Source organism: Bombus fervidus, chromosome 3, assembly GCF_041682495.2.
Source record: "Bombus fervidus isolate BK054 chromosome 3, iyBomFerv1, whole genome shotgun sequence".
Lineage (NCBI taxonomy): Eukaryota > Metazoa > Arthropoda > Insecta > Hymenoptera > Apidae > Bombus > Bombus fervidus.
Window position 1 is genome coordinate 4,175,898 of NC_091519.1, and position 25,584 is coordinate 4,201,481.

Below are 25,584 nucleotides of genomic sequence, written 5' to 3' on the forward strand. Positions count from 1 at the left end.
CCGGTCGCCTTACGGCCCTTGAAATTTTAAAACTATTGCCAACCTAATTCGGTATTCACCTGCAATTTCCACGCTGTGATTTACTGTTTTATGGCTACATCTTTCGCAGCAAGTTCACCATAACTGTTATTAGGCTAAAAGACAAATCAACTAGAAAAACATTTGACTAGAGAGAAAATATCTTCTCTAATTTGACTTATCCCGCCTAAGTGGCTGCCACCCACGTGTATTTACTATAGTCAGCGATTGCACTCATTGGACGAATCGTAGATAAAAGCCAACATGGCGTCAAAATAAGTTGTCAAATACGTTAAAAACTCTCAACTCTACATATGCATAACTTTGAAACCTCCGGATTTCTAAAGTTAATGTTTGCATTTTTTAATTCTATGCGTTGACAACTATTGTAATTAAATTATAATAAAAAAGAGGCAATAATTTTATTTCCATTAAACCGAAATTCAGCCAGTATTGCTATATAGTGGCCGCAAAATAAAGATTGGTACAAAATTTGTACAACATTGTGTTTATTATAGCATTTGTATACTAATTAACTTCAAGTATGTTATGTTTCATATCATTTGGCAGTATGACGACAAAAACTTAGCACTTGATAATTATCTATTATATATTGATATGATTATTTATATTTAATTATTTATTTATATAAAATTACAGATATAACCTATACATGTACATATAAATAAATTTACCATTTGGTGAAATACAAAATGGATTCTAAATTATAATATTGTGTATTAAAACATTAAATACCAAGTATTCTTTTAGATTTAAAACATGATGGCAGAAATAGTTGCACAAATGATAGGTAAAAATTATTTATTACAGTCTTATGTATTTGTTTAATATATTTATTTTCCAGTTTTATTAAATTGTTGTATAATTTATTTAGGGAAAGAGATTTCACTAAAGATAGAAGTAAACAGAATGAAGAAAAAGTTAGGTGACATAGTCAATAGCATATTGTAGAGGAAGGGCATTTGCCAGAAAGAAAAGATCATTGAGTCATTCACATTTATGAGAATAGGGGTAAAGAGCATGGACCTAAGTCTAATCACTGATACATAACAAGACATGTGGAACGTCATGTTTCTTGAAAATTAAATGTTACAAATACTATTGATACAACAGGTCATTCACAGGTGAAAGTCTGTATTGAGAAAGATTGAGAGAACAGTCCCAAAAAAGAAAAGAAAGAGATATGTGTAGAAAACAGAGGGTATATTCATCACATTATATTGACCAGATTCCTGTTCCTGTTTATTATTGAGTATGTATTCAAGTTATATGTGGAATATAACTTTTCTGACATTAAATTTTGTTGGTCGTTAGCATTTTCTTCCTATAATTGGTTGGATTTCTCCTTGGTTTCAATTAGAATACAGACTTTGGAGGAACTAGGCATATAATGGGTCCATTAAGACCATTTTCACCACAATTTATTTCGCCAGATATGTATAGATTATGCTTGTCTCCAAATCCTAGTATGTATATTCATTAATTCATAACAATGTGCATGAAGAGCTACTGTGTTTATTATTTATGTTTTATATAGGATTTGGGCCAATATATTAATGGAAGATGTATGGTGAATGGAGAATTAATGTTTTATTGTACAATACACGAACGTATAGTGTTTGCTGCATCAAATATTAGACATTGTACAAAGATTAAACATTCTTCAAGATATCATAGTGAAGTATATTATGTTTAATTCAAGATACTGTTATGAATATATGAGGTATACAAGTGTTATATATTTTTTTAATCACTATATTATATTATAAGAATCTTTTATGATAAAAATTAGATACTGTATGAATTCATTCATTGATGCTTGATGGATTTTAAGATCTCAGCACATTGTAAACGCTATTACACTATTTATACAATCTCTTTTAAAGCTGAATATCATAAAGACAAAGAATACTTATTTTTAATCATTGATTTCTCGAACATCGATTATTATGTAATATTTATGTATTTTTAAGTATATTTAATATTTTAATATAGTTTCTGAAATCTTATTAAAATGTTCTATGTTTAATATATTTGTATGTGAAACTCGTTCATATATTTTTTATTGATTTATTTTTGCTCCTATACAAATTGTATTAATTGATAATGAATTGTGAATTATTAAATTTAAGAAATATGTTTATGTGGTTTCATGTTATTTTTAATAATAATATAAAAATATATATAATTCACTGTTTATCATATCTTATATCTACATAATTGAAGGAGGTTTTTTAGTATAGCAAAATTAGTTAGCATTCTTAGTATTTGTCTCCTTTATTTTTAGCATTTAGATAACAGACTTTAGGTAAATCTGATAGACCTTAATAAAATATTTAAAAATTTTTATTTTATAAGTGGATTTTTGATATAACATGGAACTGATTAAGAAGCCTATTAAAAATCTTTCTTTTTGAATTATATTATATACTAATGACTAAATTACGGATGTTTAAGCATTTATGATAATTATAAATGCATAAGTTACAGAATGCAGGTGATTTACAAAAATATATAAAGTAAATTCACTTTTGTTATAAGATTTAAAAGATAAAATCAGTCTTTATTTAAGTTTTATTTGTTTAATTGCCTTAGCAATGTGATAATCATGTACTAAAATTATAAAAGTTTGTACCAAAGACGCAATTTTTTAAAGAGAATACCGTTTATTTATATTGAATTACTTCTATTTAATTTTGTTAATACAAAAATTCGAAAAAATTTAAAACTTCGAAATTGCAAGTTCAAATTGAAAATATTTAGACATATCTGACAAGTTCCTGCTACTAATTGATTCATTCCTCATTCCTTTTTAGAATTATTTAAAGTTATGTAGATTATAGAATATGCAGTTATGTTAATTTAAGTAAATACTTACAAATTAAAAAATATATAATAACCTGAATTAATGATTTTTTGTGTTTCTCATTTGAGGATTCTGACCCCCTTACCATATTCATGTCACATGCGACATTATCGATACCGATATAGTAGAGGCACAGACGTAGTAAATGGTAGAGATTTGAATCTTCAAATTGAAACGTTGTCACTGTTGTCAGTCAACCATCAACCATCGGTTCGTACGGTTTGTAAAAGTATGCATCGTCTTCTCTATCGCGGAAGTATTCGAAAATTTAGTGTCAACGAATTGTGAAACTTTAAAGGAATCAATAGGTTGTATAAATTATAGAATAGATTCAAGTTTACACGATTCACTTACCGTAAAGATTTCATATGTGTTTCAATATTTCAATTCAATATCTCAATTGTGCGGTCTTAAGTTTTACTTATTATTTATACATTTCCATATAAGAATGTGCTATTAAATTAATTTTTTAGCTTATTGTTCATTGATTAATCTATACAGAAACACAAAATATTAAGTCATACAAAACATGGAGAATATATCGATACAGCATACGATGTTTTTTTACATAACATTTTATTGAATTTTCAATAATAAATATTTCATAAATATCTTCCAGTGATATTTAGAAATATCACGTTATGTATATTAAATTAAGCTGCTCAGTAACACTTAAATATTTTTTAATTGTACACTTCATTCTTTCTTCTGGGTATATTCTTCTGCAACTTTTTTTATTTTTTCAATGACACGATTAACGTCTTTAATTGTAAGCATTTTTTCTGGTACGTTGTAATTCAGTCTATACCTGTATCTACTATTGAATGTGTTATTCAAGATAAAGTGTTATAATTGTCTTTTGATTATTCGAAGATATGTATTATTTTACAAAGCTGCACGCTATTTGTTTAAATTGTTATTGAAAAATTAATTAACATTAACATTATAAGATTATGAATAACTATTAATTTTACGAATTTTATTTTATAAATTGTACTTTAGTGATATTAAAAAAATGTATTATTAGGAAATTATCAAATTGTTGAAAAAAAAGATAGTGTTATAATTTTGCAATTGATCATTCATTGTATATTATTATATTGTGTCATAATTTTGCAATTGATCATTCATTGTATATTATTATATTGTGTCATCAAGATATTAGAAAATTTCAAAACCATTTAAACATTTGTCATGAAAGAAAGAATCTAAACGAAGTTATGATATATATACAGTTTAGTATATAATATGTACGAAGCAGATTATTGCATTCAAGTGCTACTTTTGTTCCGCTTTATCGTCGAATCTACTAATGTTATCGATTACAATGTACATGGGTTATTGTTTACTTGGGAATTCAAACGTTTCATCTTACCTTTCGTTTTAAAACTTCCTCTCTACTTTTTTATTTTTGTTTATTGTTTTCTTTAATTCTACGAATCAAAAGACCAATTTCTTGAACAGCAATAGTTTCGCGAAAGTGAAATTCATTTATCACTGTGATTAACCATGATTGTCATTAAACACACAGTTAATGCTATATGTATTTGCAAACGATAAATCTACTTGTAAATTAAATGATTTATTGTGATATAAATGCTCGCAAGGATACACTTGTAGTTCCAAATATCCCGTCACTGCACTGTTTCTAAATTGATCTATTTATCGAGAAGAAATTAATTTTTTTTCATTTGTGTTATTCAATAGTTCAGTTTTACATTTTCATTAGATGAAAAAAGAAAATTTTTATTCTGTTATTTGAACTGATATACCTTCCGTTCGGAAGATCATTTATTATTCTTTACACAAGCTATTACGTTTTAATCAAGATACTATAAATGTAAATTAGCTAACTTGCCGAATGAGATTGTTCGAATAGATTTCTCTCTCTCTCTCTCTTTCTCTCAAGGGTAATATCGATCATGGCTTCATTCATTATCTATATGATACGTATGTTGATTGATATTGTAATGACACTTTTTGATATTTTATTTAAAAGGAAAGCAATTAATAATGTAAGCCTGCTCTGGGACTGACCTTGCGTTACTATTCATAATACATATACATATATACGTATCTACATACATATATTAAAGCGTCCGAGTATTTCAATAGAGTGTGCCTTTAAAACATTTTCGGAAATTCCTTTATCAAGTATAATTCATTTTAGGTGAATGCTTGTAATTTAATAAGTTTCTGTATAATTTAAATATGTATCTGACAAGCTAAAGTCATCGTTATTAATCAAAGAATAGATTGCTTATTGCAACATGCATAATCAAATAAAAATCGTTGATGTACATTCATTATTTATCACAAATTATACATTTAATATCTAATATTTGGTTTGAAACCGTATATATGTTAATTTCTTTTCTGTTAAAGGTTTAAAGCATTCTGGTGTTCAAAGTTCGTTGCGTGTTTTCGAAATTATGGACAACAGAATGACGGAATTTGAGGAAAACGTGTCCTTCGATATCGATGACCCGGACTTTGCACCGACGAATCCTCCTACTATTCCTCATAATGTTCTTCACAGTGTACAATTCACCGATATTACATTCGGCGTTAATAAATGTGAGTATATTCGCCTTTGGCTCTAGTTACTCTAGAATACTCTAGACTCTAAATCAATATATGCATCATAAAAAGCATAACCGAATAAAGAGATGAATATCTTTAGAAGATATTTACATTTGGGAGGGAAAATGAAATTTTAAGATATTATAAAGATAAATATAAAACAAATAGTACACTTGTTTTCCTTTGCAATATTTATATATTTTATTTTCTTTTAAAATTTCATATTTTATTTATTTTTTGCATTAAACATGATGCTATTTAAGTAGGAAACGAGTATTCGTGACTCTCTTCAGTTTCGTTCTCGATGTTTGTTCAGTACTAAAAATAATATGAATCTTTCAATCTCTCTTGTGAATAAACACCTTATTTGTCAATGTAACCAAATTTTTTTACCACAACAAATACAATAAAATATTTGGAGACAAAATTGTGTACAATAATTGCTATTTTTGTTTTTCTTCATATGACTTCTTTTTCATTGTATTTACATATATTTTTATTGATTTTTAAAAATATATTTTGATAAATTCTATTCGTTATCATCTATTAATGATAAGTAATTTTTTTTATTGTTCTATCAAACTTATTATCTTCTTGAAATGTGTATGGATGTATATATTTACTTTGTCGAAGCTCTTCAATTCGCATGCTTTCCAGAATATCTGATAAAATCGCATACACTTGCGTACTAAATTGCATGATTGCGCACGCACGATCACGTGCCGATTCTAAGGTATCGTTGTTGCCGCTGGACAATGCGGATACTCTATAATGGAGCGCAACATTTTTTGCGAAAATTCCAGCGTATCCTATGACCGGTGTTTAATGTCATCAGTGAAACAATAGCGCGAAACAATCGATGACTATTGCAATGCACTATCGAATACGTTACCATTACGTCTGAACTTAATTGGAAACATATAAGTTACGAATAATAACGTGACGTTAATGGTTTGTATGCAATCAATGTATAAAAACATTTCGGAAAAAAACTGAACAGACTGTTTCTTACGTATACGATAATTTGTATGATAATTGTAGATGTTTTGAAGATTTATAATGACAGAGCGAATGACGTACTTGCAGGTCGAGGTACAACCACCAAATTTAATATTAATATTTTGTTTACATCTTCTACTATTTGCTGACTTTGTAGAATGATTTAAATGAATCGAGGTAGAATAGAATGTAATCAATAGATTGGGAATGTTTATGCACTTAAAATGTGTCAGAGTATGCAAATAAATTATATGAAATATGAAAACGCAATCTTAATAATTCGAAAACGTTTTCACCAATAATTAAACTTCCTGTCCGCTTCCAATTAAGTCACATTTCATTAAAATCGGCCCCTCTATTGAATCACTTAATCCGTTACACTAAAACGCTACACGTGGAATGACGCGGTTATCTCGGTCTCTATCGCTCTATTATTATATTAGACGCGAAGCATGCATAGTTCGCGAGACGGGAACTCGATCTACGGACAAAATTGGATCCACGTGGATATCAGCTTTCTTCCTGAGAAATCAACCTCGAGTCGGTGCGGTTGTGCGGACAGCCGATTTTAGTTCGCGTCTGGCGCGCGTGCACTATTCATTTACTTAGATAATGATGCTCCTTTGTTCAACTAGCAGACAGGATCTTGTTGCACTATGCAATAACAGTTACTTGTTGCATTCGGATATATATTACTTTCCTCTTTTTTTATTGATTTATTTTGTTGAGTTAAGAAAAAGGTAAATCTAACCGAAGTTATTTATTTTTTAGTTGCAAAAATATGTAAAATATCCAGAATATAGTACTTATGATATTTAATGAGTGAAAATTATTGCATAAATTTTGTTTTTCTTTAGTTGTGATCATGAAAATGTAAATTTACATAAATATTTACAGATTATTAATCACATTATTATTATGGTTTGTTAATGTAAAGCTACATTCATTTATATATATACTTTTTGTTCGTTATTAATTAGATCTTTTCATTTCATTTACTTTTTAGCGAGGTTAAATAATGACAATTCTATGACATTTTTATATTGAATTAATTAACCTTTTGTTTATATACTAATTTCGAAAAGTTGTTATATATACCCTATCATTTGAATGTTCGCGGTGCATTTTGCATTTTCTTATTAACTGTTATTCATATAGTAGCGCCCTTCATTATCAACAATCTTGTTCCCTATATTTTTAGCTAGGTGGAGCTCAAATAAATATCCGTGAAATAAAATCAAGTTACTGATGAACTTCTTCATGTTTATCCAAATCTTTAATTAAATTTATTGATTTATTTTGTTTTTGATACTACTTGTTTGAATCGTAAATTAAATTATATTTTGAAAATGCCACATGACACGCGTATCTTGAATAGAAAATTAAAATACAAATCTGGCCTAAAATAAACAAAAAATTAATTTGCACATGTATGTTAATTAACAGATGGGTTCTTTTACTTCAACGAGTGTACATTAAATTATTCAAACTAGTTTCAGATCAACTTAATCGGTTATTTTAACTTCTTTTATTGATAAATCCGTAACAGTTTCGAAATTTTCCGCGACCAGAGGTCAACAAGTTTATCAAGACCCCCTGCGTATAATAACACGAACTTTAAATGAAACTAGATTGGAACCGAAACTCAGTTTACCCTCTTATGACAATAGTTTCTTTCTGGTGTGAATTATTCACAATTGCAATTTATATTTAAATATAAATCATATTAAATATAAAATTTATATATAAAGGAAGATAATATTCCTTGTTAATTAATAACCTTTTAAGGGTTATTGTTCTCTTTATACATTTTCCAGAGAAAATTCAATTTTCATCGCATTCGTTTTATACAATTGTATTCATAACAACAAACAATCTATTAAAAAATATAGTAAGTAAATATTAACTCTTGAATGAAATTGACTTACCGAATTCATAAATGTTTAGCAAGCCTGTATTATCATAACATATTGCATAATTTTATAAATTTTTAATGCCGTTGCAAGGTACTCGTGATTCTCTAAAATTGCAATATCATTACTATATTTGTTTTTATTTTGACCATGCATATTTTAGACGAGAAAGTTGATAATTTTGCAAGTATTATAAATAGTTCAATGCTATCTCATTACTTCTGTGATTTTATGGTTCCGATTTGTAAAAATAAGTTATTTCTTCTTTCATGTTTTAAGTTCATGTTTAATTCGATTACATCAAATTAATGGAACGTTAGAACCAAAAGCAAAGTATCGACAAAACATCCTAGAATGGTTAAAAATGATGTGCCTAAAACTATTTCATTCAAAGATTGTGTGAATGCGTATGCGAACTCATCACATATGCATTTATTGACGAGCGTGAACATTCGGCGTTTCGTTTGATCGATCGTGTTTTATCAGTGGCCGGTCTTCACCTCCCCTTTGTATTAAATTGAAATTAGCACGCACATTTATATGAAAATGGGTCATTTCCTTAAACGAAGGAAGTGAGCAAGTTGTATAACCTTCCCTCTGTCAAGGGTCACAACCTGAATGGTATTCGGCGAACATAGAAGATATTCACGTGATTGACACGTGCTACTTCTTAAGTGAGCTGATTTAGTTCTGGTCACAATAGATGAGCCCTCGAACTTCAAAGGCGCTTTACATCATTTTCAACGCGGCTATCAGCCATGTTTGTCGTAAGAAAATATTTCTGTGGATAATTTATGTTAAAATTCAATTAAATATACGTTATTAAAAAGAAAATAACAAGCTAAGTATTTATTGAATAAATTTTAAATCTGACTTAATAATATCTAAACTAAGGTAATATATCATTATATGCACCGTATCATGTTATGTATATATAACTTTTAAAATAGTTTAATTTTAGTTCTAATAAATATCACAGTACATATGGATATTGTAGCTTTTATATTAAAAATCCTTTACGGTCTTGGTATCACTTAATTTTGTTTATATTATATTGTATCTGTTATAAAAATTATGGTGTCTTTCTCGTAATGCTTGCTCATTAAACAATTTTTTGTTCACCACCTCAAGTAAAATCGATTTGTATTTGTAAATGCAAATAATTACACAGATATCGGTGTATCAGCATTAGACGATGTTGTTTTTGTTATAGGACATTATTATAGTGATTTAAAAAGTTGAAGGATTTATAAGTTTGTAATACTTACAAAAATAGATTAAACTTGTTCGGTTAACATAAGTGTGCAAATCAATCACAACGGAGATAAAAGAAGATAAAACGAGCTTGTGTTTCAAATCAGATTCGCGTTCCAGGTTCCTCTAAAAATAACTTTTTGCTTGCTTTATTGAATCTTACAATTTTCCTGGCACAGTAACCGTTTAACCATCATGTTTAGAGAAGACAATCGGTTGTCATTTCGCACCTCTGTTATACTTTTTAAATAAAACATTTACGAGCTCATATTTATACACAATATTTCTCTTATTTTCACTCATAGAATATGCTTGTTCCGTTTTTTGAAAAAATGTAGCATATCCTGTGAAAAAGTCACGTTTGTTCATTTCCTGGAGGATGAACAACAGCATACCCTCGAAAAATCGATGGCAAAACATTATTCGAGACAAAGTGCAATAACAGCGTGTATTAAGAACACAAAAGTGGCACGTATGCTTCGGTCTGTTTAAAGTAGAGCTTCGTTGTGCTTCCATATACAGACATTAATAACACGCCAATAAATTAAATTTATATTTAGCTACTAAACGACTGTCGTGGTTATAAATAGACAAAACCGTCGGCTTATTTTCAGTTTGCCAAACTAATTATGTAGGTTATAACGAAGAGAGAGGCACAAAGTTGTTAAATCTTGTTCGAAAAGACCAATTCTTTCTTGCACTTTCGTTAAATATATTCTTTACACAAAATGACAATTAAATACTCTTACAGTTACTTTTATAAAGACCTATACGTCTAGAACCTTAACCATATTTTGTGATTTTTATATATCTACTTCTCCTCTCGCTTCTTCTCACCATCGAAAATAACGCGTTTATCGAATATTCTCAATCGAATAAATTATCATAAACAATTGCATTGACGTCAGAGATGGTACCAAGCGCAGTTCAGTGAACTGAATTTTCACTATGCGCCGTAAATCGTAATCCGCGTCGCGACCGGATCTACCTTACGAATTCTCGATTCTCGTTAGCATCGCCTCCGCGTTGTTTCCTCTTTTTTCTGATCAAATAGCGGGTTTTAAATATAATTTTAACTGCGGTGTACGCCTGTGTTTATTAACCCAAGTTGCTTAAAGCAAAGTATCGGTCACTTTCGAATTCCTTAAATACGAATATTGCCTTGAAGGATACACACACCTGATGTCGTTCAACCTCGGAACAACACATCGATCGTGTCTAGAACTCGTTACCCGGATGTGACGTTGTTTTCCGTGTGGCTGACGAGAGGTGAAGCCAAGTTGTACTTGAACGTCTCGTTTAGGAAAAGAGAAGAGTGAAAGAGGTTCGATGTTTCTTGGAACTTAGAATCGTTCGTTATCGAACTTCAGTATAAGCTCTTTTTACTAGCGGTTTTTGCTGATTCAAATTTAAATTCCGTGTAATTTGGGCTGGAGATTGTTTCTTGAAGGTTTAATCGATTCATTGAATACAACTCGATAGAAAACGCAAAGTTTGCGTGGAAGAGGGTAATTTTAATTAGAATGGGATGATCGAAGCTTTCTTCTCGCCGGAGGAAACTGTGAAAGTTAAATTAAAAACTTTTCTTTTGATGTTTGTAAACATTGTGGTTGAGAAATAGAAAACAGTTGAATACAAATTTGTACAAAAATCCCAACGCGGTTTTTATCATATTATCGCTGTTACTTTCAACACATTGAATTTTGTATTATGTAGTTTTTGATTTGATATTTTTATCTTCGAAACATTTATTTCTTACAAGTACAAAATTTGGTGATCCCTTCGTTCGGTAATTAGTGGAGTGTGGACGTTTATGTATTTATAGGAAATTTGAATATTCAACTCACCATTAGCTTCTACATATTACAGTTTGGTAATATTCAAATAGAAAAATTTTTTGCACTCTTCATCTTTCTGTAGAAAGCCGATTAAAATTGCAAATATCGGGGCTACTTTCCATTTATGATCTACATGTTTTATCATTATTATTCGTTAATTAGAATTGCATTTAATTATCGCTTAACTATGCAGAATCTGATTCAAATAAGGTATGAATATTTTTCTGCTCGATCGAATAACTATCTCGTAGTGACTTTGCTAACGTCAACAAGGATCACCATTGATCCATTACTAATTTAAGTTCCGACACAAATGTAGTTATGTTGTTATATACGATGTTAAAGGAAATTTAAATAATTATATAATTGCATTATTCGACGAAACATAGAATTAATCGTGATATCCTAAATACGCCAGTTTATTCGACGTAATTGAATAGTTTTTAATCAGCACCAATAAGTGTCAAACAAAAAAGATTTATCTACTTTCCTGCGAAATATTAGTGAATCAAAGAGAATAAAACGTAGTTAGATACTATACTTTACTTGAAATTCCGAAAATTGCATTGCTAAATAATTTTAATAAAGTAAATAACTGTGTAATTAGATATATGTGATTATATTTTTTTCTTATTTTTCTTATTGTTAATTAATCAGACATTTTTTCGATTGATTAATATAATTTTGGTTGCACGTGGTGTACCAGTTCAATGCAGTTTCATCCAGATAATGTCATAAGAGATATTCCCACAGACAGTTCGAATGAGCGACGATAAAATATGGTCTCACATGATTCCATAGTCCAGACAAACTTTTATTGTTCGTACATCGTTTGATGCATATTGTAGGAGAATATTGAAAGTAATTGAGCGTATAATGTATCAGAATGAACGAACAATTAGTCACATGTTACGTGTATTACGAAAAATAGAAAAACGTACTAATATCAAAAATGTACGTAAGTACATACCTCTACATTTTTTGCCGCAAAATAACAACATACACACGTATACATTTACCATATACATGTACGGTTCGTACTCATACCGTATACGTAACTGCCAGTAGCGCGTATTTCTCGATATCTGTTAATTAGAATAGCGAAAATCTTTAATTGCCGCGTGCATTATTGCGGCAATATTTCGATCTAATTGGCTCTACTGGCGTGTCGAGTGAATTTAATCAGAAGTCGCGATACTTTCGAAGCGATCGTGAAAGGAGGGCGAAACAACACGTTCCCATCGAGTTATCAAGCCATCTTGTTCTTCGACCTGGTTGATTCTGAACGGACCGTGAAACCTTTTCACGACCGTCACATCGCGACCGTCAAAACGCTTCTCGCGCAGCAAGCCCGCGTGATCGCAACGTGTTCGTGAAATAATCGACTGACTCACATGATTCTTGCACGATCTCTCGTTTCTTTCCTTTTGCAGCGATAACTATTGCCGCGTTTCACAGAACTACGTCGGAGAATCCTGTTGGCGGAATTATTAAATCTTGAGTTCGAAATTGTAATTGTATCGGATGTATGTTTTATGGATTATGTGCTTGTCAAGTAGAGAAAGAAGGTATATCACATGTTAATCACTTTATTTAAATATAATAATAAATTTTATATATTAATCATTTAAATTACAATTTTAAAGCGTTCTAATTCATTATAATTCTAACGCTGAAGCGGTTAGTGACATTACTCAAATATTTCTCTATTCCATTTTCTAATAGTTAACAAAGTCATTTTCATCTTGTGACAGTCAACAATATCCTATCGTCTTATCGAATTGGCATTAAGTATATTTCAAGAATATTTTTTCTCGATTTTATAAAAAATCGAATAAATTCTTTGCAATATTGTTCGAGACATTTTAACGTTATCTTTAGCGTAGATTGATTTTATTACAGTTTCTTTAAAAAGTTAAAAATTTAAAAATTTTTGGTATGTTATTTAAAATCTTTTCTGGAAGAAAAATTTAGTACTCATCTTATCTTTTTCGAATAAGAGTAATGTAAAATATGTAATTGTATGTAAATATGTAATGTAATATCGGTAATTTCGGTGTCTAAGATGTCATATATTATAATGTGAATTTGCCGTTATGTCCATTTTTGAACTGTTTGTTAGCGTGCGCGTGTAACAAATATCAACAGCCAAGAAATTTCTTTCTAGAGGGAGGATTTTGGACATTTGTGAGGAATATAACTTTCGAGTTTCAGCGTATTTTATTTTTGAGGGATATTACGGCGCTAGAAATACCTTAAAGAGATAGGCGGAAGTTGGAGCGTTTCGTTTTGCTCCTTGGTTTGCCGCAATAATAGAAATTTGTATGAGAAACATTGGTTTTTTCTTTCTCCTCGAATGATGAGATTTTTCTCAGGAAAAACACATTCTAGCATCGTTGGCAAGAGAATCGATGATTTACACCCGCCCCTTTCTTCCTCTTTTTCTCTTTCTATTTCCCTTTCCTCAACTCTTCGTTGCTCATCGAAATTCTCCATTGGCTTTTTGTAATTCGTACAAATCCGTCGAGTTATCTGGGATCAGGCTCGTGGCTAGCTCGTGTCGACGTTCATTGGCAACTGAACATCGAACGAACGTTTTCTGTTTACAACTTGTATCATTGCTGAAGGCAATAATTGTTTATAATGTACCGAGCTTTTTATAACAGAGTACGATGAATTTATTGATAATTTTATAAGAAACAACCATGAGTAACTATTACTAACTTCTCTTCTCCAAGATTGTACGTGAAAATAAGGGAAACTTAGGACGACGGTAATGAAAAATTAAATGAAAAATATCGTGTTCTATGAAATTATATAGGGTAATTTTAGAAAATGCTCTAGATTTGGCTTTTATTTTTAGACTAAGACGAAGTAAAAGTTATCAGAAAGAGATATTATTTTTCGAATATTGTGCTGATCTTGCGCATAACGTCCGATATAAGCACGATTATTTTTTTAATTATTGTATTTATCATTAGGAGAAACGTTTCACGTAGAACGTAATTTGCTTCAAGCGGAACATTTTATAATTGATACAAATTTTGCCTATCCAGAGAAGTTTGATCGATATTTTAAAGTGATTTTCATTTTTTTAACGAAACTTTTTAATTCTACATTCAGTCAATTGCGAGACAAAAAACGTATTGATCTTCAAAGAACGTTTAATAATCGTTCAATGTTCAATTTCATTTTTATTTGTATACAGAGTAGAGTACGCCAAAAATAATTAAAAAATAATATCAAATTTATTTATTTTATTTTATTTATCATCTCTTCAATTCTTATTCTACTTGATCAAACACAACCGAACCTGTTTCCTATCAAAAATTCTAATTGTTTCTATTATTCGGCGCTTTCTATTATTCGTTCTCAGATTTTCTTACGTCAGTTAGACGTTAACCAGGAGAAATCGGAGCAAATTGCGAACTATATATCGCAAAGAAGTTTAAATTTGGATAATCTAATATCTTTCGGCGATTCGCCATTGCCAATTTGTATATTAGAGAGATGAAGAAGAGTATGACGAAATTCCGCCGAAGCGCCACGATTCGTGCGCCACGATAGCATGATTTTTCTTTGAAGATAGGTCAAATGATGGTATTAGCCCAAAAGTGGAAATTTCCATCTGTCGCAAATCGATCGCCTCAGGGGCTTAGACCTCTTAACCTTCATACGGTTGACCTCACCGTAAAGCGATTTTAGTCACGACGCTGCCTCGCGGGCTTCCGCAACGATTTCTTTCTGTTTACTTCCGTTTCGCTTGTTGATACCGTATTAGACGTGTCTTGTCGTTTTATGACCATCAGTTCTCTAGGAAGAAAAGACTGGATTGTTGCGGATTAGGGAAACGTGTATAGATAACCAGCCCTCTCGTCGTTCACTTCATACAAAAAATATTAATATAGTAGAAGTAACTTTGTCTTATATAAAAAATAAATAACTTTTTATCTCATGTCTGTGTTTCTGTTGTTAATAATTTATAAAAATCGATTTTACACATTATTTCAGAATAGATACGAAATATCTTATCGGTATTAAAGAAAAATGTCGTGTGACTGAAATGAAAACGAAAATTGGTATTAATGAAATAAATAGATTAATCGGAACCATAGAAGCTACAGTTCATTGTTCACGAGATTGTGTTAAAGCCTAGGTTTTATAAGTTTTATAAGTTTTTATTATATGCATATACACAGTTGTTGCGACTTTTCAACTAGGTGACGATCAGTCAGGTTGCGACAGATCGTGTGATATCGCGAACCGTGAACGCTATTAATACTCAAGGTGGAGGTAGATTAATGATCCCGAATAATGTTATGTATAACTGATTTATTTGCACTCTTTAATATACACGAACAGAATCACTAGCAAGTTAAGATGCAGAATAATGTTATGTTTAGTGTAACACGAAGAGTCTGACGCTCTGATGAAGACTGTTTTAAAAGTTTCTCAAGAAGCTTCGCCTGGTCCTTATAAATATACTAACTCTCCATTCTCGGGTTTTCCTTTTTACCATGGTTTTTATGGCATGGGAATTTATTCCTTTCAATCTTGTAATTGTGTACCCTCGTGGGCGCATATCTTTTGGTGTTGTTAATTGATACTGGATGTTTACTTTAGAGCGTACGTGTCAATTACCCTTTTGATCCGTATTGTAAAGTTTATAATTCGGCAGGTAGGAAATTCGGACTTTGCCAAGAAAGGCAGATGTGCTGTATGAGTCCTCAACGGACGGTCACTCCAAATCCCGAACAATACTATCGAAAGAGATTTTCACCAAAGTACGAATAGATACTGCCTTGTCTACGTATTTTGCTGCTTCAATTGTTTTTTCCTTATTGAAAGTTTTCAATACTAATCCCGATTCATTTTTCACTAACTACTGAATTGGTTTTAATGAAATGTCAACGAAGTATTTCATTATTAATGTTGTTGAATAGTGTCGTGATATATCCCTGATTTCGCTGAATTTCGCTATCAGCATAGAAAAGCTTTTCCTCATTTAAACTAAACTATTAAACTCTGTTCATTGGATAGTGGAAGCAAAAGGAAGCTTTTTTTTAGTTTATTGTCAAGCATAAATGTAATTATCGATGCATTATAAACCTAATATGTACTTTGCACCACTTTCTGCCGACAAGCACATGCTTACTTGAATTCTTCTTTTTACGCGTTGTTTGCTATGCAAATTTCTCTTCCGTCTCGTTGAACCATTAGCGTCATGAACCATGACACTGAAACACGCGCTTTTTATGACGTGCGGTAAAATTAACACAAAAACACAAGGATGTTCGATACGTATTTGCATTCTTACCCAGTTAAAAATAATTTGTACGTAACGAATGTATCGCACATCTTAATAAAACGTGACCAAATAATAATTGTGCCGCTACTAACCCATACAAGTGATTAATGTAATTATAAATATCGTAAGTATGGATATATACACATGTATATAGTATCAATTTGATTGTATTGCATTTGATCGTATACTTTCGATACACTAATTGCGAAATTACTCAAAGATAATTCTAGAACGGTAATATTAAAATGGCATAGATAAACGATATAAAATAGATTCGTATGAAACTCATCGACGAAAGATTGTGATTAAGCGTAGATCATACGAGTTTAGCAAAATCGTCGGATGTAATGGCATCTTATCAAAAAGAACGACGCAATATCGCGTAGATCCATGCATACATCGTGTCCCCGGTTATGTCATAGAACGCGAATCGCGTTCTTTTACACGCGAGGTCGAAGGGAAATTCATTGGATTAAAATTTCAAGGTTAGATCGACATTCCACAGGGTTAATAATGAATGTCTGGCTATCTCATTGTAGAAAACAGGGGGATAAGCTGAGTTGGAAATTCTAGAACCTTCTTAAATTCATTCTAGATAATGAATTTTAGTTCCATTTGAACTTAACAATATTCTGGGTTTTGTCACGAGTATGCTTTTTAATTCGTAATCAAAATTTCTTAATCTTTTAATTAATTGAATAAAAAGAAGATTAATATAAATATTTTATTCTAAATTTTATTCTCCCATTTAAGTTATCGGTAGAAAATCCTGTAACTACAATTTTATAGACAAATAACAAATATATGGAAAATTGGAATACATATTTTTATATTAAATTTTGCATATATGCTTTATGTTATATAGCAGAATAATTTCCAATCTTGTTTTTTATGCAGAAGCAAAAGAAAATTTTCCTATTTCAAAATCCAATTGGTTAATGGACTTGAATATGCTGAAACATACACATGACAGACAATTTTCCCCTTGTTTTAGTTCTACGACTGTTCGTGTAACACGTAATTATTCTCAATTGCGACTACTCATGAATTGCACGTAATTCCAAAGGAACGCAATAATAAAAAAGGGCGCCAGATAAAATAGCCTAATGATATCTCAACCAACTCACTCTTTTGTTATTGAAACCTTTTACAATATTAATAAATACTCGTACAGATATTTATACTGAAATAAATTATATCGAATTTTATTATGAAACGATCTTCGAGAGTGCACAGTGGTCTTATTTTTATGATGACCTCATAATAAAAATATTTATTAACACATTATTATATCACATATATGTTAATGACAAAAGACGATATTATGTGTCAATGCTATTAATTTATTTTTCGACAAATTCATTAACGCATATGTAGTAACTGTAACCCTAGTAATATGTAAAAACGTAAAAGTACAAAATTTACAATATTTGTGATGAAATTATGCTGGAAATACAAATTAGAATTCGTATGTTCATGAGATGGAAGTTAAAAACAAGAAAGCTTTATTAAAAAAGTGAACATTCTGCTGTTAACTTGCAAATTCAAGAACAAAAAACGAACTAGAATATTAGAAAATCATATTAGAAAATCCTCTTGAAAAACAGAAAATAGAAAAAAGAGAGAAAATGAGAGAATACACAATTCATTGTAACATCGAATAGGGATAGTCTTCCTTTGTAAACAAATGAAAAAGGTGCATCGACACCGCGTATATCGCATTTCTGCGTTTGTCCGTGCTTATTGTAGTCGCTTGTTAATCCAATAATCTTTAATTGAGTTAACCGAGTTCTGGCTGGACAGGAAAATCGTTTCAAGGTTCTGACTTATTGGCTCGATCACAGATAACTTAGTCCCATTGCGTCGTATAAAAAAATGATACAACATACAAATGCGAACAGCAAACTATACGATTGCCAACCAGGTAATCACTCTTCGTATCTCCTTTCACCACTCGACTTCCACTACGAAAGACATATAGTCGGTAGATGAAATATAGTGACGTCGTAAAAATTGCTCAATAGCTAAAGCTAATATGTAGACGATATTTATGTTTTATTCATATTGTATATATTCATAAATAAATGCATACAATATGCAAAGATACAGCATAATGTAATACAGTGGAGTCTTGGTTATACGAGTCTCGTTTAATCGAAGTTCCGTATTATCCGAGATGCTTTCAACTTTATTACAACTTCATTTTTTCCGAAATTTTAACACAAATAGTACGGTAGTGCAATTAGTCAGGTATTGTGAAAGAACTTAATCAAACTTTCAACCGATTGAATAATTAATTAAACCTAAATGCATGTACAACATTACACTATCAAAAGTTTTTCATGATTTTACTATACGTCTTATGAACACTAATAGATCTTTCCGTATTATCCGAGTTTTCGACTATCCGAGATAGACCCCGTTCTATTGTATCTTAACTAAACTTAACTTAACTAAACTCAACTTAACTTAACTAAAAGTTAAATGAATTTTATTCAGAACTTTAAATCATTGCAACCAAGGTGTTGAGGTTTATCTCGGAATAGAATAGAAAAGGCCTCCTGGATGAATGTATAATAAAAATATATTCAAGTATAAGTATAAGTACAATTATGCTCCAAATCCACATTGTGGTATCGTTACTTTACAATACAGCTCCGAAGCCATAGGCCTAATTGTGTAAACTGGCCCGTCTCTACCCCACTGCACCATCTGTGCATGGCATGTTCATAGAAAAGGGTATGAGACTGAGAAACCCTTCCTATTGATTTAGTGCTAGACAATACTCAATTGCTTCGAGGATTAAGAAAAGTAAACACTAGAGAAGATGTAATTTTCCTAAAAATGAGAATCTCTTCAACACAAGGAAACAGGAGTAAAGTATAAATTCCTTGAACTGCAGTTTTCGTGACGTTAGCAACATTATAAATCAATGTGACGAGATCCATTGTCCATTGGAAAATATTCCACTAGCTCTCTCTGTCTATTCTCGTCACGGATCGATGGCAAGGTATTACATGTAACGCATCTGCTGGCCGAAGAATTATACATGTCACAAAATACGGTAACTCGATGTCGAAACAAGTTAAAGGTATAATCGAATGAACTTTCCAGAGATCTTTCGTCGTTTCTTAAAGCTAACCATCTGTAAACTATTCCATGTCTTTTTAAATTCAATGTTTGGACACTTCCGACCGTTCCAATGTAATTATTTGGTCTATCGCTTAATCAGGAATGGGGTCTTCTTCACATTTTTTGAAAAACATTACTTCTTATCTTATTTAGATCATCATATTTTTGTATTTAATTTTTCACATTCATCTATAATATCAGTTGATTATAATATTTCGTGAGATTGATAGGAAATCATTTCTCAGCTGAATGCTGATGTTTGTACATTTAAAATATGTTAAAATATAGGAATATAAAATATGTGGAATCTGAAGATATAGAATTCCAAAAGAAACGAATCCTGTTTTTGAAAACATCTTCTAATCTATTCTACCTAAATTCTATAATATTTAATTATACAAAAATAACGATTATCCTTCGTTCTTAATTTTTCTATCTTTTCCCACGCCCACGTTGCTTGTCCACTGAATCGAAGAATATCTTTCTTGCCTGATAGGACGTTTATCTCTTCTATTATCATGGGTCATTGATGACCCTTGTTTCGCATAATATGTCAATCTCTTTTATATAAGATGAATCATTTAACTCACACACTTGAATCATTTTTAAATCATGCGTTAGCTTTATTGTTACATACCAAAGCTGCATGATTTTGAAAGGCATCATAACATTTGGCTTTAAAGTATGTATTCAAGACATTTCAATAGTTCGTAGGTCAACTTTATTTTTTATATAGCATATTGATTGTTTCTTTTTTATGGCAAAATTAAAAAATGAGGTAAAAGGATTTCGAATAAAAATTTATCGTTAATCATTACTTTCGAACTCCATAATTAACGACATATTTTGTTCGTTTGTTTAACGCTTGCGTCATTGATACCGAACTTTTACCTTGATGATCTGAATCGATACCGTACGCGCTAGACTTCTAGTTCCAATAAGTAAAGTTTAGATAAATGGAGACCTATTGTATATAAATTATTCAATTTCCATAGAAATTTCAACGATTCTCGGCATTGGCCCAGTTTTTCGTTTTTGTGCTCGTTCATATAAATCTTCGTTCGATCCTTGTGCATCAGTTTGTAAGGACTCACTGTAAAATGCATTCCATTTGTTGATTGTGAAGAAAGCCTTCGCGAGGTTTCAATGATCCACGAGGATCTGATGCAGTTCACGCATTCGTTGCGAAATTAATGGTCGTAACCTTGCATCGGGATCTCCGTCTTTGTCGTTCCCTCCGGAAGGAGGCTTAAGGAGGGAGAAGTTGGAAGTTGGTGGACGTCCTTCGAGGGTCGTGCACTCGGTCGATGGTCCTGCCTCCACGTAGAAATAAGTTTCTCTCTGTTATATACATATATCGTTTCTTCCAAGTTCTTGTTCCTTATAGAATCTATGTTTAGTTCGCATTTTTTATTTGGTTCTTGAATAGTTGGGTGATTTGATCCTAAAGTTAGTTTTACCTATTTGAGCACAGCGATCAATGCTTCTTTCTGTTTGAACAATATACTTTTTTCTTCTAACATTTGTTTCTAATTAATAAAGTAATTTTTTACCATTAAAATATAATATTATTATTTGATAATTTTTAACTACAAGCACCACCGTGTACAATTTTTGTATACATTACTGCAACATAATTACTTCAACATAATAGCTTGAATTAAACTGTTAATTATATCTAACAAAATATCCTTTTCGTTTTATTTAATACACTTTATTCTATTTATATACATATCTTCTTCAGTTTAACACTATTTCGTTGAGAATTTTAAAACTTTTCTGTCGCGTTATATATGTATATTTTTCGAATGAAAAATACGATTTAAAAGTTCGCAGCACTTCTTTCTTATATTCGGACATTAAGCCACGGACAAAGGTACTACGAAATTTTCGAAGAAATATCAGCTATCTGGTTTTCGCTGAAACATTAAATGCACACAGTAGTATCTCGTATTGTGTTTATTCATATAAATTCCGAGAATTGCACTTCCCCGCGACCTTGTGGTCACGGTAAATATTACATATCAAAAGAGCAATAGTCTTTGTGAAATTTCGTAGTAATACGTAGATTTTCGAAAAGTCAATAGGTTCTTGGTTTTTTAAGTTTTTACGGTAATTTTTCCGTTACTCCAACGTTAATATAATAGAAAGGTTGGCCAAGAAACTGCGAAACGTTGATGAGAATAGTCGTTTACATTATTTTACATTTAAGAATACTAGGTTGAACATGAGAAACGTAAATCTAAAAATATAAAAATAACAAGAAAGAAAAAAGAATAACAGTGGTCAGGATGATCCTGGATTTTAGCGTTAAAATTCTTATTATCTCCATGTTATTAAAAATACTTCTATATCTTCTATCAACTAATCAACTTTCTCTATATTTGCCTCGTACAGTATCGCAATATTTTACTGCTTATTATTCATCCTGTACCGGTAAGTTTATAAAATTTCCATAAATAACACGCTCACCGACGTTGTTTTCGCAGAGTATGGTAATGCCAGGGAATAACATAATATAGACGGAAATTTAAGTTATCGTTCCTTATTCTTACAACTACATTATCCTTTAGTAATCTCGCGATCGATGCTCTGCGGATTAATTTCACGGCCATATGTTCGTTTCCCGCAAGTAAGAACAGGTTCTAATCTTTGGAACCTTTCCAAGAACTTCCTTTTCTTCGTCTCTTTTTTGTTGCTCACTCAACATCTTCTGCTTTGGCGGGCCTTGGCTCCTTCTCCGTTGCCATGGATGTAGCCCTATTTATTTACTTCTTGTTTTCTTCGACGGAATGCTTCTGCTGCACACCAGTGCTCTCTGTAAAATCCTTGCTTTTTCCTTTGCTTTGATCTTCCTCTCTCCAAGCCTACCATCTTCATTCTGGTTCAGTTTTTTCTAACGGCGTATTTGCATGTTTAAAAGCGACCACGCGTGTATTTAGATTTCTTTCTTAAATCTAGGAAGGTCTTTTTGACTTGGCGGAATATTCTAGATTACGCAACCTTACAGTAACTCGCGTTAGTCCTTGGACATTTTAAATATTTTCGTGATACGAAATTTGAACATTAATCAGTTTACTGTTCTTTATCTAAGAAGGTATGTAAAATAAGTAGTAACTACAAAAAGTATTTGCACTGATATTCCATAGAAAATCCTTTCAAAAAATTTCAGTTATGGTTTGTTATATTACAATTTTTATTTTTCTTTGAAGAAATCTTTCTGTCAAATATTATATAATATACGGTACATCCTCCGATATTCCATTATAATGTACCGTAATTTACGCAACTAATGCAGAGAAGGAGCAATAGTGAAATTCATTCGTTGTCGTGCTGCACCATTCGCGTATTATTCTACTTTGTCTTCTTCTTTTTATCTCTTGGAAAATTTTTAGCGATACGTGAGAATAAATTCAAATCTTGTCAAAAAGATGAAAAGGAAAAACGCACATTCCTATTGACTAACCTTACCTTTGTTTTTTACGCTTATTCCCTGTGCGTTGCTGCATTTTCTGGCTTCTTCACCATCGTATCATCTCTCTGACTTTGCGTTACGAATGTGCTTCTGAGGTTGTTGGCTGCACCATGGAATGCAGACGGGAAGACTCGTAAAACCACCATCCACTTATATTTCAGGCTGCAGTTCCAAATGGACCCGGTGGCCGATCTACGTAAAATTTGAGGGGCGAGGGTGGACTCCAAATATAAAATTTTAACTTGAGGTATTCATTTATATAACGTATAACATATAAGCGGTAATCGAACTTATTTCTCGAGTTATATGCAAAAATATCCCACTGCTCGCCTTAGTTTTTAAGCTAGGTTAGGTTAATGTTAGTAGTTAATCCGGCTGTCGCTCTGCGGTGTGAGGTGGCCGACCAGCATTTGATTGCGTAATTACTGGAGTAGTTAAACAGAGTATAAAACATCTTTTGGGCGACCGAAGTTACAATAACCTATTTTACGTGGAACACCCTGTACATACCGAGGCCGATATCGTTATTTTATCATCGATTATTCAACAATCGACGACGACGACTACTGCAGCGAAGGCGGCTATATTAGTAATATCTGTACAAACATAATTCAATGTATAGGAAGCTTTTTATTAATATCTCGGAAATTAATAAATACCCGAAGCTAAAATTTTATATTTGGGATACTACCCTCTCTCCTTCTTTCGCATTCATCGGTCACCGGGACCATTCGAAACTTTATCTATATCTTCTCCCTGTTTTCGTTCTACACATCACAGAATTTCCTTGCAGATTTCTTGCTTGTAAGTTTATACTCTATGACCATTTATGCGTGTATTCGAGCTGGTTTTTGACGCTTCCCCCAACTTTAATTCAGGTAACATCATCCGTGAAATCGTCTTGTCGCATATTTCTTCTTTCTCTTGTCTGTTGTTTGATTTGAAGTCTCTGAAAATATTTGTACAATATTGCAATATTGCGTCGTCCAATTTGGACTGCAAGTAAAAATTTGTTAATATGTAAAGATATTTATCAGGTATTATTTAAATAAAATATATCAAAACTAATTGTTTAGATTTCAGGTGATATAGTATCTTATTTAGATACAAATGTCACATTGAAATAATTATGCGTTAGTTGATTTGAGTAAGTAAGTATATTTTTCTCGAATTATTTTACTTGATATTTTGTACTTAAATACTGTCTAGTTGTATCATGTGTAATTAAATTAGAAATCTTATGGTAAAATCGCGATAAAGCGAAGACGGAAACACAGATTTACCAAGGAGAACTTGACGATGCCCGATTCGAGATGAATCTAATGATAAGCGAATGATAATGGTTCACGTACCCGCGATCTAAATCCCTTTCATTCCGATATAATTTATTGAGCCGTCCCTCTGATAAGACTTTCTTATCGATCACAATACAAAACGATATCTCGATATGTGTACGTTGGAACGATAACGGTAATGGAAATTTTTCAGCCGCGTTACGCCTCCGCTTTGCTACCATATGAGATTTTCTTTTTTTCTTGTCTCGAAATCATGTCAAGAGTTGTAGTCAACCTTTTGTTACATCATGAGAAACAACGAAAATTCTGAAACAAAAATATTAATGCCTGAAGCACAATGACTCGATTACGAAAAGACATTCTACTCGTAAAAGATTCATTTTGAAGCAGAAACGAGAAGTAAATCGTAGCTTTGCTATGCCACGTGTTTTGCCGAGTAATACTAATATATAATTTATTGAATGACGTTAAAACATCAGAGAGTCAGATGTATAATATGTATGTAATATGTAATTTCTAACAGTAGCCATCAGTTCATCAACATTTTGAGAGATATTCTCTTATTTCATATTCGTCTGGCCATATACATGTGTTTTTCTGTTTTACAAGATAAGTGACCGTTTTGGGGACTTGTTCGATTTATATCTTTAACTTTAAACAGTCAGAATGATTGTGGTTATAAATTGCTATAGAAATGACAAAAATACAACAGAATGATTTTATTCTAATTTAATACTAAAAGAATATCGAAGGTTTATACAGAACACGAAAAAATTGCCTTACAATTTGCCCCAATCGCCTAAAAATTTTTTCACAAATTTTCTTCTTTTTTTCTCACACTCTACAAACATTATTTGATTGATACGTCAGCTAATGTAACAT

General features: G+C 31.3%; 2 protein-coding genes and 1 long non-coding RNA gene across 5 annotated transcripts in view; all 3 read left to right on the forward strand.

The window, feature by feature from the left end:
- LOC139985317 (uncharacterized) overlaps window positions 1-1,778 on the forward strand; it is an 83,240-nt gene extending 81,462 nt beyond the window's left edge. The window contains exon 10 of the mRNA XM_071999684.1: window positions 1,577-1,778. Coding sequence (XP_071855785.1) covers window positions 1,577-1,596 — 20 coding nt within the window. The 3' untranslated portion in view covers window positions 1,597-1,778. The remainder of the gene's footprint in view (window positions 1-1,576) is intronic.
- The window catches only part of LOC139985325 (uncharacterized), a 77,780-nt gene extending 76,002 nt beyond the window's left edge, over window positions 1-1,778 (forward strand). The window contains exon 2 of the long non-coding RNA XR_011799390.1: window positions 1,603-1,778. This is a non-coding gene — a long non-coding RNA (uncharacterized lncRNA). The remainder of the gene's footprint in view (window positions 1-1,602) is intronic.
- A 1,211-nt stretch (window positions 1,779-2,989) lies between these two features.
- The window catches only part of Pino (protein pinocchio), a 49,336-nt gene continuing 26,741 nt past the window's right edge, over window positions 2,990-25,584 (forward strand). For 2 of the 3 annotated variants that reach the window (XM_071999688.1, XM_071999689.1), the window contains exons 1-2: window positions 2,990-3,134; window positions 5,291-5,482. In XM_071999688.1, the coding sequence (XP_071855789.1) occupies window positions 3,005-3,134; window positions 5,291-5,482 (322 nt within the window). In that variant the 5' untranslated portion in view covers window positions 2,990-3,004. Of the gene's footprint in view, window positions 3,214-5,290; window positions 5,483-25,584 lie in introns of all 3 variants that reach the window. The other variant, XM_071999690.1, reaches the window with a different exon arrangement.